At 46.5% G+C, this 12,349-nt stretch overlaps 1 protein-coding gene across 1 annotated transcript in view; it reads right to left on the bottom strand.

The window, feature by feature from the left end:
* Positions 1–213: 213 nt before the first annotated feature.
* Positions 214–12,349, bottom strand: part of PRSS38 (serine protease 38) — a 30,407-nt gene continuing 18,271 nt past the window's right edge. The window contains exons 4-5 of the mRNA XM_017880099.1: positions 1,058–1,200; positions 214–720 (exon numbers count right to left, since the gene is read on the bottom strand). Coding sequence (XP_017735588.1) covers positions 466–720; positions 1,058–1,200 — 398 coding nt within the window. The 3' untranslated portion in view covers positions 214–465. The remainder of the gene's footprint in view (positions 721–1,057; positions 1,201–12,349) is intronic.

Below are 12,349 nucleotides of genomic sequence, written 5' to 3'. Positions count from 1 at the left end.
ACCTTTCCTCGGGCCTGGGCTTTGACCACATCCCACAGATTCAGAGGAGTGTGTCTGTGTCATCGCCCCTCTGTTTCTGGAAAGAGCTGATTCGGTCTGTGCTTCTCCGTTCCTGAGAGCCTCAGGAGGGGTGATAGTCTCTCCTTTCTGTGCGTGGAAGAGGACAATGACTCTGGCAGGGGCAGAAGGAGCCACACAGGTGATCTCAGAGGCTTGCTTTGTAAATATTTAATAATCTTATCAAATCTCAGGTGCACTCTGCCCAAGCTGGGTTCTCCCTCGCCAGCCACTCTCCCCTTTCCCTTTCTTCTTTGTACACTTGCTCATCACCTCCTGGACTCAGCATCCACCCCTGGGATAGGTGGCCCTTGCTTGCTTCAGAGAGACCAGGACAGGAGATGCTTAGGGCTCTGGAGGCAGCTGGGCCGGGGCAGCCGTGAGAACACTAGAGTGGGTATCCTGACCTCACAGCACTGACCAGCCAGCCATCATGGCCACAAGGACACTGAGAGTGGCCCCCAGAGCTGGAGAGAGAGCAGGGGCTGGCTGAGGAGGAGTGGGTGTGATTTCTATATTATAACATATCCATTCTGAGAAATAGGAAACACTGGTATACACTCCAGGGTACAGAGGGTTGGTGCAGCCTCGGCCCCAGCTCACAATTCCAATCTGCAACCAGCTGCGGTTGAATTCACACACAAGTGGGCCCCCGGAGTCGCCCTAGAAAGGAAGAGGGAGTTATTGTGAACTGGGAGTCCCAGGTCTGCTGCCTCCTACACCTGTCTCTCGGTGCAAGGGGGTGGCCGTGCAGGCCCTGCTGGAAGGGGCCAGTGTCCCCCTCTCACCCAGCCCCCCTACTGGCTGCAACACAGCCCAGAGCTGCAGGGAGGCCTGCTGCAGGCATGTGGCATTCATACATTGTCATGCATCGCCCTGCTCAGCTCAGGGCACGGCTGCAGGGCTCCTGCTAGTCAGTGAGAGGCCAGAGCGGGGTCCCCTGGGGTCCACAGGCACAGGGCACCCGTGACCTCTGTTTTACGGACCAGGAGGGGCACACCTCACACACGGTCTTAACGTTCAGGATGTCCCCAGCACACAGCATGTCGGGCATGATGTAGGACAGGTGTCCGTAGAGCAGGCGGCACCAGGGCTCCGGGATCAGCGGAAGCTGCACCTCCTGCAGCTCGTCTGAGGTCTCACCTGTGGGAGGAGGGCTCCCGTGAGGGGGCAGCGCCTGCCTCGGGTCGGGTGGGGGGATCCCTGCCCCACAATGGACACCAAGGGGACAGCCCATGGAGAGGAGCCCCACCACACGTAGGGAGGAGCCCTGACAACACATAGGGATGAGTCCCACCATACATAGGGAGGAGTCCTGACCCCCTATAGGGAGGAGCCCCACTGCACATGGTGAAGAGTCCCACCACACACAGGAAAGAGCCCTGAACACTCAGAGGGAGGAGCCCTACCAAATGAGGAGGAGCCCTAACCACACATAGGGAGGAGCCCCACCACACATAGGGAGGAGCTCCACCACAAACCGGAAGGAGCACTGACCACACATAGGGAGGAATCCCACCACACAGGTAGGAGTCCTGACCACACATAGGGAGGAGTCTCACCACACATAGAGAGGAACCCTGACCACTCAGAGGAAGGAGCCCCACCACACGTAGGGAGAAGCTTTGCCCACTCAGGGAGAAAACCTCACCACTTGTGGAGGGTAGGGGAGGAATCCTTGACCACAGACAGGGAGTAACTCCAATGACCCATGAATGAAGTCCCAACCACAGATGGGGAGGAGCCCAGGTCTCACTGGGGAGGATCCCCACCACATATTGAAGGAACACTAACCCTAAGCCTAACCCCTAGCCCTAACCCCAACCCTATGTTTGGTTTCCTGAATATTTATATCAAAAAGAAACAAGTATAAAAGTTAAAACAAATAAAAGATGTCAAAGTAAGAGAGTGTTCCATGAAGAGTCAAATCAGGACAGAACAGTCTAGGGAGTTGAAAGTCACATAGAGGCTTTGTTTGTTTGTTTTGTTGTTGTTATTGTTGTTTTGAGACAGGGTCTCACTCTGTCGCCCAGGCTGGAGTGCAGTGGTGCAATTTTGGCTCACTGTAACCTCCACCTCCCAAGTAGCAGAGACTACAGGTGTGTGCCACCATGCCTGGCTAATTTTTATATTTTTAGTAGAGATGGGGTTTCACCATGTTGGCCAGGCTGGTCTTGAACTCCTGACCTCAGGTGATCCACCTGCCTTGGCCTCTTAAAGTGGTGGGATTACAGGCATGAGCCACTGTGCTTGGTCGGTTTTTTGTTTGTTTTTTATTATTTTTTTAGATGGAGTTTCACTCTTATTGCCCAGGCTGGAGTGCAATGCAGTGGTGCTATCTTGGCTCACCGCAACCTCTGCCTCCCAGATTCAAATGATTCTCCTGCCTCAGCCTCCCAAGTAGCTGGGATTACAGGCGTGTGCCACCACACCTGGCTAATTTTGTATTTTTGGTAGAGACGGGGTTTCTCCATGTTGGTCAGGGTGGCCTCAAACTCCCGACCTCAGGTGATCCGCCCATCTCAGCCTCCCAAAATGTTGGGATTACAGGCGTGAGCCACAGCGCCCAGCTGGTTTTTGTTTTTTGTTTTTGTATGTATGTGTTCAAAGATTTGTTGGGTGTGGGAGAATGGGAGAAGAGGGAATATGTGTTGTTGTGGAATTGCATATCATGTAATATCATCCAAGTGATCCGAATAAATATGAGGGCTACTTTTCAGTTACGTTTGGTTTCCTGGCCTTGACTGGGGCACTGTAAACCAAGTCTTGTGGCCTGTGGTTCACGTATGCATCCTGGAACCCTGTGCTGCATTATGTATGGATGGCTTTTTTTACTAATTCAGCCAAGACAAGGCTACACATGTCTCATAGAAAGGGCATGGCTATTCCTAGTGTCCGTCTCAGGGTGTTAGGAAAATATAAAAGCTGGTCCTCATTAGAGAGGGTGAAGTCTACTGCTCCTGTGATCAAGGTTGGAGCTTTCCAATCTGTGGGCTGTTGTTCCTGAGGGCAACAGATTCTCTGCAAAGGCCTGGGAATCCATGGATATACTTACCATGACTTGTCTGTCAAAGATGCATGGTAAGAAGCTCCCTCAGAGGCCGGACGGCGCGGTGGCTCACACCTGAAATCTCAGCACTTTGGGAGGCCAAGGAGGTGGATCACCTGAGGCTGGGAGTTCGAGACCACCCTGACCAACATGGAGAAACCCCGTCTCTACTAAAATACAAAATTAGCCAGGTGTGGTGACACATGCCTGTCATCCCAGCTACTTGGGAGGCTGAGGCAGGAAAATCACTAGAACCCGGGAGGCGGAGGTTGTGGTGAGCTGGAGATCATGCCATTGCACTCCAGCCTGGGCAACAAGAGCGAAACTCTATCTCAAAAAAAAAAAAAAAAAAAAAAAAAAAGAAGTTCCCTCAGAGGAGGAGAGGTGGAAGGCCAGATGGGGCAGGGTCACAGAAGCAGATATGTTGTCAGTGCTCTAGTTTCCCTGTTGGATTGGTGTCTATATTATTATAAGCAAGCAAACACTAAAAGAGCACCGTGCAGGAACCAACGAAGAGTAAATTTTTTTTGATCTGAGAATTAGAATGAATCCAATTCTGTGCCCCAAACAAAGAGAGATGGACAGACACCAGACATATAAAATGGCATTCAGTGTCTCAGAAGGGAGAGAGGGCAGAGCTGAATTTGAGAAAGCTTTCCTGGAATGAGGGTACCTTGAAGCATGGATATGACCTGGGCCTACAGATCATAGGTCGACATGCAGGCACCATTTGCCTGCCCTGCTGCTATAGTTGGGATGTTTGTCCCCTCCAAATCCCATGTTAAAATTCAACTCCAAATGTTGGAGGTGGGCCTAATGGGAGGCATTTGGGTCCTGGGGAGTGCATCCCTCATGAATAGATTAGTGCTGTGGAGGTAGGGGGAGTGAGTTCTCATTCTATTAGCTTCCAACAGACAAAGCTGTTGTTAAAAGGAGCCTGGGAACTCTCCTCCCCTCTAGACATGTGGTCCCTTCCCCTTCTGCATGAGTGGAAGCAGCCTGAGGCCCTGAAGCAGACGCCAGCACCATGCTTCCTGTACAGCCTACAGAACCCTGCGACAAAAAAAACCTCTTTTCTAGAAACTACCCAGCCTCAGGTATTCCTTTACAGCAACACAAATGGACTAAGACACCTGCCTGCTCACATGCCCTGGCGGAGATGAGGAGGATGCAGACATTTGTGAGACAGAGCTGGAGAACGAGGGCTGTTACTGGGAGGTGGGTGGGTGGTCCTGGTTTTGGGTGAACTGAATTTGGGCCTTGGGTTAACCCTTTCCTGGTTGTGGTTAAAAATGAAAGACTAGTGAAAAATGTGGTCAAGGATTACTGGATTTAAAGCAGCATTCATGCCAATATAATGTATAGAAGAAAAATACAGAACAAAAGTATAAGGGGTTAAAGAAGAAAATGGAGTTACGCTATTTAAAATGTTTGTACGCTGAGTAGTAAAATAGGAGTGCAGGGGAAATGAACTGCACTAGTGGGTCCCCTTCTCCGCCTTTCCCACATGGGTGCCCTCTGCCATATGTCTTGTGGTTCCTCTAGGTGTGGTGTTGCATTTCACCAATCCTTGGATCTGAATTTTGCCATAGACATGGTTTGGTCAACGGGATTTAAGCAGGGGCTTGGAAAAGTGCTTGTTTCTCACTCTCTTGAATCTTCACCATTGCCGAGGGGCACAGCCAGGCCAGCCTGCTGGATGGAGACAGTTGCATGGGGCAGAGTCCAGCCCCTCAGCTCAGGCTATCCCAGGCCAGCCAGCAGCCCGATGGGAGAAGCTCAGCCCAACCAGAAGAACCCACAGGTTACATCACCAACCCACAGCTGCCTGAGCTCAGTAAAGGCCCATTGCAGGGTGAATCAGGGCTGCTCACTCTTTATAATGCAGCATTCTTGTGGCAATAGATAAATGATACAGAAATGGCATCTAGGAATTAGAGGCTTCTCTAAAATATCAAAAACGTGGCCTTGGTTTTGGAAGCTGGTGGCTAGCAGCACTCACAGTAGGATCTGGAAAAATGAAGGGAAAACTGATATAGAAGGTTGGGAAGATGGTGGCTTGGGGGATGAAGTGGCATAAACTGTTGCTGACGGAGACATGGAAAGTACAAAATATGTTTAATGAACTTGAGAGATTTCACAAGATGACTTCCAGGCTGAATGACGAAAGCCAAGTGGCGGTTCTGGCTGAGGAAAAGGCATTACAGAAAAGAGAGGAACACGAAAGAGAAGACGCCAATTTTCAAACAACCGTAGAGGACACACAGTGAAGAAGGGGTGAACAAACTCCATAAGGGACCAAAAAGTAGACACTGTAGGCTCTGCAGGCCGTCTCAGCTCTGCAGCCACTGCTCCACTCTGCTGTTGTGGAATGGAAACGGCCAGAGACAATATGTAAATAAACGGGCATGTATGTGCTTGAAGAAAAATATAGGGACACTGAATTTTGAGTTTTAAATAATTTTTATGTTTTATGAAATATTCCTCTTTTGGGTTTTTTTTTTCCCCCAACTATTTAAAAGTGTAGGCTGGGTGCACTGGCTCACCTGTAACCCCAGCACTTTGGGAGACTGAAGCAGGAGGATCACTTGAGCCCAGGAGTTTGAGACCAGCCTGGGCAGCATAGTGAGACCCCCGTCTCTACAAAAAATACAAAAATTAGCTGAGTATCGTGACACACGCCTATAGTCCCAGCTGCTCAGGAGGCTGAAGTGGGAGGATTGCCTGAGCCTGGGAGTTTGAGGCTGCAGTGAGCTATGGTCAATGCACTGCACTCTAGCCTGAGACTGTGTCTCAAAATATAAAATAATATTTTAAAAACAAAAGTGTAAAAACCATCCTAAGCTCACAGACAACACAGAACCAAGCAATGGAGTGGATCTGACTCCTCGTCTGTAGTTTACTGACCCCTGTAAGACAGGGGCTGCAGTTTTCTGGGTTGGAAAATTAAACTGAGTCTGTTCTCAAGTCTTTCTAGCTAGCAAAATATTCTGAAAATAAAATAAAGCCTAGGGACAAAGAGAAAATCAAGCAAGACATGGCTTGGAATAAAGAGCGGCTCAGGGTGTGGCTGTTGGCACCTGTGCTAAGGCATTCCGTGCTAAGTCCTGGGAAGAATTAAGAAAGTTCCCGGTAAACATCCTCTGCTGGATGACAGTGACTCTAAGTACCCTCGGGGTGCTGTCCCTCAACAGTCTAACACACCCCAAAAGGCGGCGATGACATTTAGGAAGTGTTACCTCAGAAAGAGTGGTGGCACATTGAGGATGTCAGGAGAAGATATAAGAATCTAAGATCTGTACTTGTAAAACTGTCACCAGTCTGAACTGGAGAACAGGATATTCACAATGTCAAAAGGCCACTAAGCCAAGAAAGTCTGAGAAAGTTGCTCAAATGCAATATATATAAAAGACCTTTTAAAAACTTATTTTTCAGTTATATACCTTTTTTTTCTTTTTTCCTTGAGACAGGGTCCTGCTGTGGTTACATACCTTTTTTTCTTTGAGACAGGGTCTTGCTATGTTACAGGCTGGAATGCAGTGGTGTGATTATGGCTCACTGCAGCCTGGACCTCCTGAGCGCAAACCATCCTCCTGCCTCAGCCTCCCAAGTAGCTGGGACTACAGGTATGCACCTCAATGCCTGCCTAATTATTTTATTTTATTTCCTTTTTTGTAGGGATGGGATCTTACTATGTTGTCCAGACTGGTCTCAAACTCCTGGCCTCAAGCAATCCTCCTACCTCAGCCTCACAAAGTGCTGGGATTACAGGCTTGAACCACTGCACCTGGCTCAGTTGCATACATCTAAACAGGGATATGTTTTATTAAAGCATTCAGGCAACACTGACTTCCTTAGGGCTGGCAGGAAAAGAAGCATAAAAATGCAAAACGTTGTTGGCTGAACCTGAATGTATCCGCGTTACCTCACATGGACCAGTTTGTGCTGCCAGAACACTTATTCCTTGGCATTAAAATGGAGCAGTAGAGCTGGGTGTGGTGGCTCATGCCTGTAATCCCAGCACTTTGGGAGGCCAAGGCAGGTGGATCACTTGAGCCCAGGAGTTTGAGACCTGGGCCTGGGCAACATAGTAAGGCCCTAACTCAATTTTTAAAAATAAAATAAAATAAAGAATTATATTTGGAAAAAGAAATACAGTCATTGCATGTATTTACAATTATCATAGACACACAAATTGGTGAAATACTACAAAGAAATAAGAGTTTTCACATTATAATGACCAAAACATCCATCTAACTTGCTCAAAGCAAACAAAACTTAAACCTGAGTATGTAAGTCCTATAGCTTAAGACATCCTGACATCATGACAAATAGACAGAATGAACACTTTTCAAAGCCGACTTAAGGAGTAGCCAAGGAGATGAATGCAAAAGAAAGGATGTCTCAGGGAACAGGACCAAGAGCCATGGAAAACAATGGATCATTCGAAACCTTAGCAGGCATTTTGCAGAAATGAGGGGGCTGACTCCAAACACAAGTGGAAATGCAAAGGCTCCAGAGTGCCCGTGCTGGCTCTGACTACTAGACTGCAATGCTCATCTGCAGCGGCAGTGCTCAGGAGAGGGCTGTGGACAGCACTGAAAGCCCACTGAGGGTCACACACGAAGTCACAGCAAACATGACACCGCCACCAGCTGGCTCAAACTTGGCCTTTTCCTCACACCATATACAAAAATTAATTTCAGATGGATCTTATGCCTAAATATAAAAATTAAATTCAAAACGGTTCTAGAATAAATGTTGAAAATTGTCTTTGTAAACTTACAATAGGCAAATCTTTATAAACAGAATATAAAAGACCCCCCATGTGTGAAACCAAAATATTAATATAAAAATAAATTGGACTTCATCAAAATTAAAAACTTTTTCCCATCAGAAGACATTGCCAAGAAAATTAAAAGCTGGCCAGGTGCAATGGCTCACGACTGTCATCCCAACACTTTGGGAGGCTGAGGTGGGAGGAACGTTTGAAGTCAGAAGTTTGAAACCAGCCTGGGGAACAGAGCAAGACCCCATCTCTAAAAAAGAAAAATAAAACAAAAAAAGAAAATTACAAACCAAGTCACAGTCTGGTAGAAAATATTTGCAATACACATCAAAATACATGTATCCAGAGTATATAAAGAACTCCTACAAGTCAGCAAACCTCAAGAAGGGGTCATGACACATGAATAGCGTAACCGAAATGAAAAAGATGGCACTACCAAGTATTGGCAAAGAGGTGCAGCAACTAGCACTCTCCTACATTGCTCACAGGATTGAAAAATGGCATGACCACTTTAGCAACATGTTTGGCAGTTTCTAATAAAGTTGAATTTATCCCTACACCACAGCCAACAGATTCTACCAAGCATAGACCCAAGATAAATAAGTACGTATATTCCCCAAAAGACTTGCACAGTAATATCTGTTGCAGACTTAGTCACATGACCTAAACACTGATGGCAACCCAGATGTCTATTAGTAGGACTACGGAGAGAAGAAACTTTGCTGCATGCAAACACTGAAAGAAGACACAACAGAAAAAGAAGGGTGAGTTGCTGATGTGGAAACAACATGAATGAATCTCAAAAACAGTAGTCATCGAAAAAAGCTGGGCATAGAGGAATCCATGCTGTGTGATTTCATTAACGAAGTTTAAGAACAGGAAAAACTATTAAATGATGACAAAATTCAGAATATGGTTACCTTGGCAAGGGGGATTTGTCACCTGGGGAGACTGGAGGTTTCCTCTAGTGAGGAAATGTCCTTTATCTTGGAGGGTGGTAATGGTGATGCAACAGGACTATTCGTGTGTAAAAAGTAGCCAGGCATGGTGGCGCACACCTTTAGTCCCAGCTCCTCTGAAGGCTGAAGCAGGAGGATCATTTGAGCCCAAGAGTTAGAGGCGGCAGTGAGCTATGACTGTGCCACTGCACTCCAGCCTGGGTGACAGAGGAAGACCCTGCCACTAAAAGAATAAAATAAGATTAAATAAATATATAAATAAAATGTTTGTCTACACTGAAATATTTATGGATGAAATATAGTGTCTGGAATTTGCTTTAAAAAGTCATTGTAACCTCCAATGTTACAGGAAATAAAATTTTAAAAAATGAAAAAAGAATATGTTAAAATAATTGAGCTGTAAACTTAATATTTGCGGATTTTACAGTTTGTAAACGATGTCTCAAATAAAAATGTAGAGTATAAAGGCATTCTCACATGAAAGATGAGAGTTTCCAATGAAAATTCTGTTATTGAAGCTTTAATAAAAACTTTTTTGGCTTGGTCTGGTGGCTCACACCTGTAACCCCAGCACTTTGAGAAGGGAGGATCCCTTGAGGCCAGCCTGGGCAGTAAAATGAGACCCTCATCTCTAATAAAGAAAATTACCTGGTGTGGTGGTGCATGCCTGTGGTCCCAGCTACTCAGGAGTCTGAGGAAGAAGGATCGCTGGAGCCCAGGATGTTGAGGCTGCAATAAGCTGTGTTCATATTACTGCACTCCAGTCTAGGCAACAGAGCAAGACCTTGTCTCAAAAAAAAAAGGTAAAAAACAAACAAACCCCTCTTTTATAACCAGAGTCTTGCTATGTTTCCCAGGCTTGCCTCAAACTCCTGGCCTTAAGCTGTCCTCCTGCCACGGACTCCCAAAGTGCTGGGATTGCAGGCATGAGCCACCACACCTGGACAGCACTTTTTAAAAATCAAGGCAAAATTTACATTACATAAAATTAAGCATTTTAAAGCAGACAATTCAGTGGCATTTAGTACATTCACAATGCCATATAACCATTACCACCATCTAATTCCAAAACATTTTCATCAAGCCAAAAGTCATCCCCAGACCCTGTCCTTGGTAGCCACCAATCTGTATTCCATCTGTATTATTTGCCTGTTCCAGATATTTCCTATACATTGAATCGCACAATATAGGACTTTCAGTGTCTGGCTTTTTCACTTAGCATTGTGTTTGTGAGGCCCGACAGCGTTGTAGCATGTATTCCATTTTATGCTTGAAATAATTTTCCATCCTATGTCTATGCCCCAGTTTGTTTCATTTTCCCACTGTGGGACATGTGGGCTGTTTCCACCTTTTGGCTACTGTGAATAGCGCTACTAAGAACACACATGTACATGTACTTGTTTGAACACTAGCTTTCAGTCCTTTGAGTACATACCTAGGAGTGGAGTTGTTATGCATGGTAATTGGGCCATAGGGTAATTCTATGTTTAACATTTTTTTTTTAGAGTTGGGGTCTTGCTATGCTGCCCAGGCTGATCTCAAACTCCTGGGTTCAAGCAATCCTCCTGCCTTGGCCTCCCAAAGTGCTGGGATTAAAGATGAGCATTGCACTCGGCCTGTTTAACTTTTTTTTTTTTTTTTTTTTTTTTTTTTTTTTTTTTTTTTTTTGAGACGGAGTCTCGCTCTGTCATCCAGGCTGGAGTGCAGTGGCTGGATCTCAGCTCACTGCAAGCTCCGCCTCCCGGGTTTATGCCATTCTCCTGCCTCAGCCTCCCGAGTAGCTGGGACTACAGGCGCCCGCCACCTCGCCTGGCTAGTTTTGTATTTTTTTAGTAGAGATGGGGTTTCACCGTGTTAGCCAGGATGGTCTCGATCTCCTGACCTCATGATCCGCCCGTCTCGGCCTCCCAAAGTGCTGGGATTACAGGCTTGAGCCACCGTGCCCGGCCCTGTTTAACTTTTTAAGGAACTTCTAAATTGTTTCTGCAGGGAGTATGTCATTTTTAATTCCCACCAGCAATGAACAAGGGCTCTGCTTTCTCCACACCCTTGCCAGAACCTATTTTCCATTTGTTTGATTACAGCCATTTTAGCAAGTGATGAATGGACGCTGGGGTTCTGACTTGTGTTTCCTAATGACTAATGACGTGGAGCATCCTTGCATGTGCTTGTGGACCATTTACATATTATCTTTGGAGAAACGTCAGTTCAAGTCTTCTGCCCATTTTTAAATTGGGTTGCTTGTCTTTTTGTTGAGTTATAGGAGTTCTTTATATATTCCGGATACTAGGCTTTTATCAATTCATAATTTGAAAATATTTTCTTCCATTCTTATCACTTTCTTGGTATTGTCTTTGACATACAAAAGTTTTTAATTTCAATGAAGCCCAATTTATCAATTTTTTTTTGAGACAATTTAGATCTGCCACCTAGGTTGGAGTGCAGTGGTGCAATTTTGGCTCATTGTAGCCTTGACCCACTGAGCTCAGGTAATCCTCCCGCCATAGCCTCTGAGTAGCTGGCACTACAGGCACTCACCACCACACCCAGCTAATTTTTTTTTTTTTTTTTTCTGAGATGGAGTTTTGCTTTGTCGCCCACGCTGGAGTGCAGTGGTGCGTTCTCGGCTCACTGCAAACTCCGCTTCCCGGGTTCACGCCATTCTCCTGCCTCAGCCTCCCGAGTGGCTGGGACTACAGGCGCCCACCACCACGCCTGGCTAATTTTTTTTTTATTTTTAGTAGAGACAGGGTTTCACCATGTTAGCCAGGATGGTCTCGATCTCCTGATCTCGTGATCTGCCCACCTCGGCTTCCCAAAGTGCTGGGATTACAGGCTTGAGCCACCGCGCCCGACCCTTTTTTTTTTTTTGAGACAAAGTCTTGCTCTGTTGCCCAGGCTGGAGTGCAGTGGTGCAACTTTGGCTCACTGCAACCTCTGCCTCCCGGGTTCAAACGATTCTCCTGCCTCAGCCACCTGAGTACCTGGGATTACAGGTGCACACCACCATGCCCGGCTAATTTTTGTATTTCTTGTAGAGACTGAGTTTCACCATGTTGCCCTGGCTGGTCTCGAACTCCTGGGCTCAACTAATCCACCCACCTTGGCCTCCCAAACTGTTGGGATTATACACATGAGCCACTACACCTGGCCAATGTATTTTGATGCTCATGTTTTTGTTGTCTCTAAGAAACCATTGCTAACCACTGGTTTCTCTAAGAAACCAGTCCAAGGTCGTGATTTCTTGACCTATGTTTCTGTATTTGTTTCCTAGGGCTGCTGTCACGAAGTACCCCAAACTGGGCAGTTTCAAACGACAAAAAGTTTTTGTCTCACAGCTCTGCAGACCAGAAGTCTGATGTTAAGGTGTCAGAAGGGCCAGGCTCCCTCTCAGGGGTCTCAGGGAGGATCCCTCTTTTCCTTTTCCTAGCTTCTTATGGTTGCCAGAAATCCTTGGCATTCCATGGCTGGCAGGTGCATGGCTCCAGTCTCTGC

This window comes from Rhinopithecus bieti, unplaced genomic scaffold, assembly GCF_001698545.2.
Source record: "Rhinopithecus bieti isolate Rb0 unplaced genomic scaffold, ASM169854v2 scaffold_11941, whole genome shotgun sequence".
Classification (NCBI taxonomy): domain Eukaryota; kingdom Metazoa; phylum Chordata; class Mammalia; order Primates; family Cercopithecidae; genus Rhinopithecus; species Rhinopithecus bieti.
This window is presented reverse-complemented; position numbering and strand designations above follow the sequence as displayed.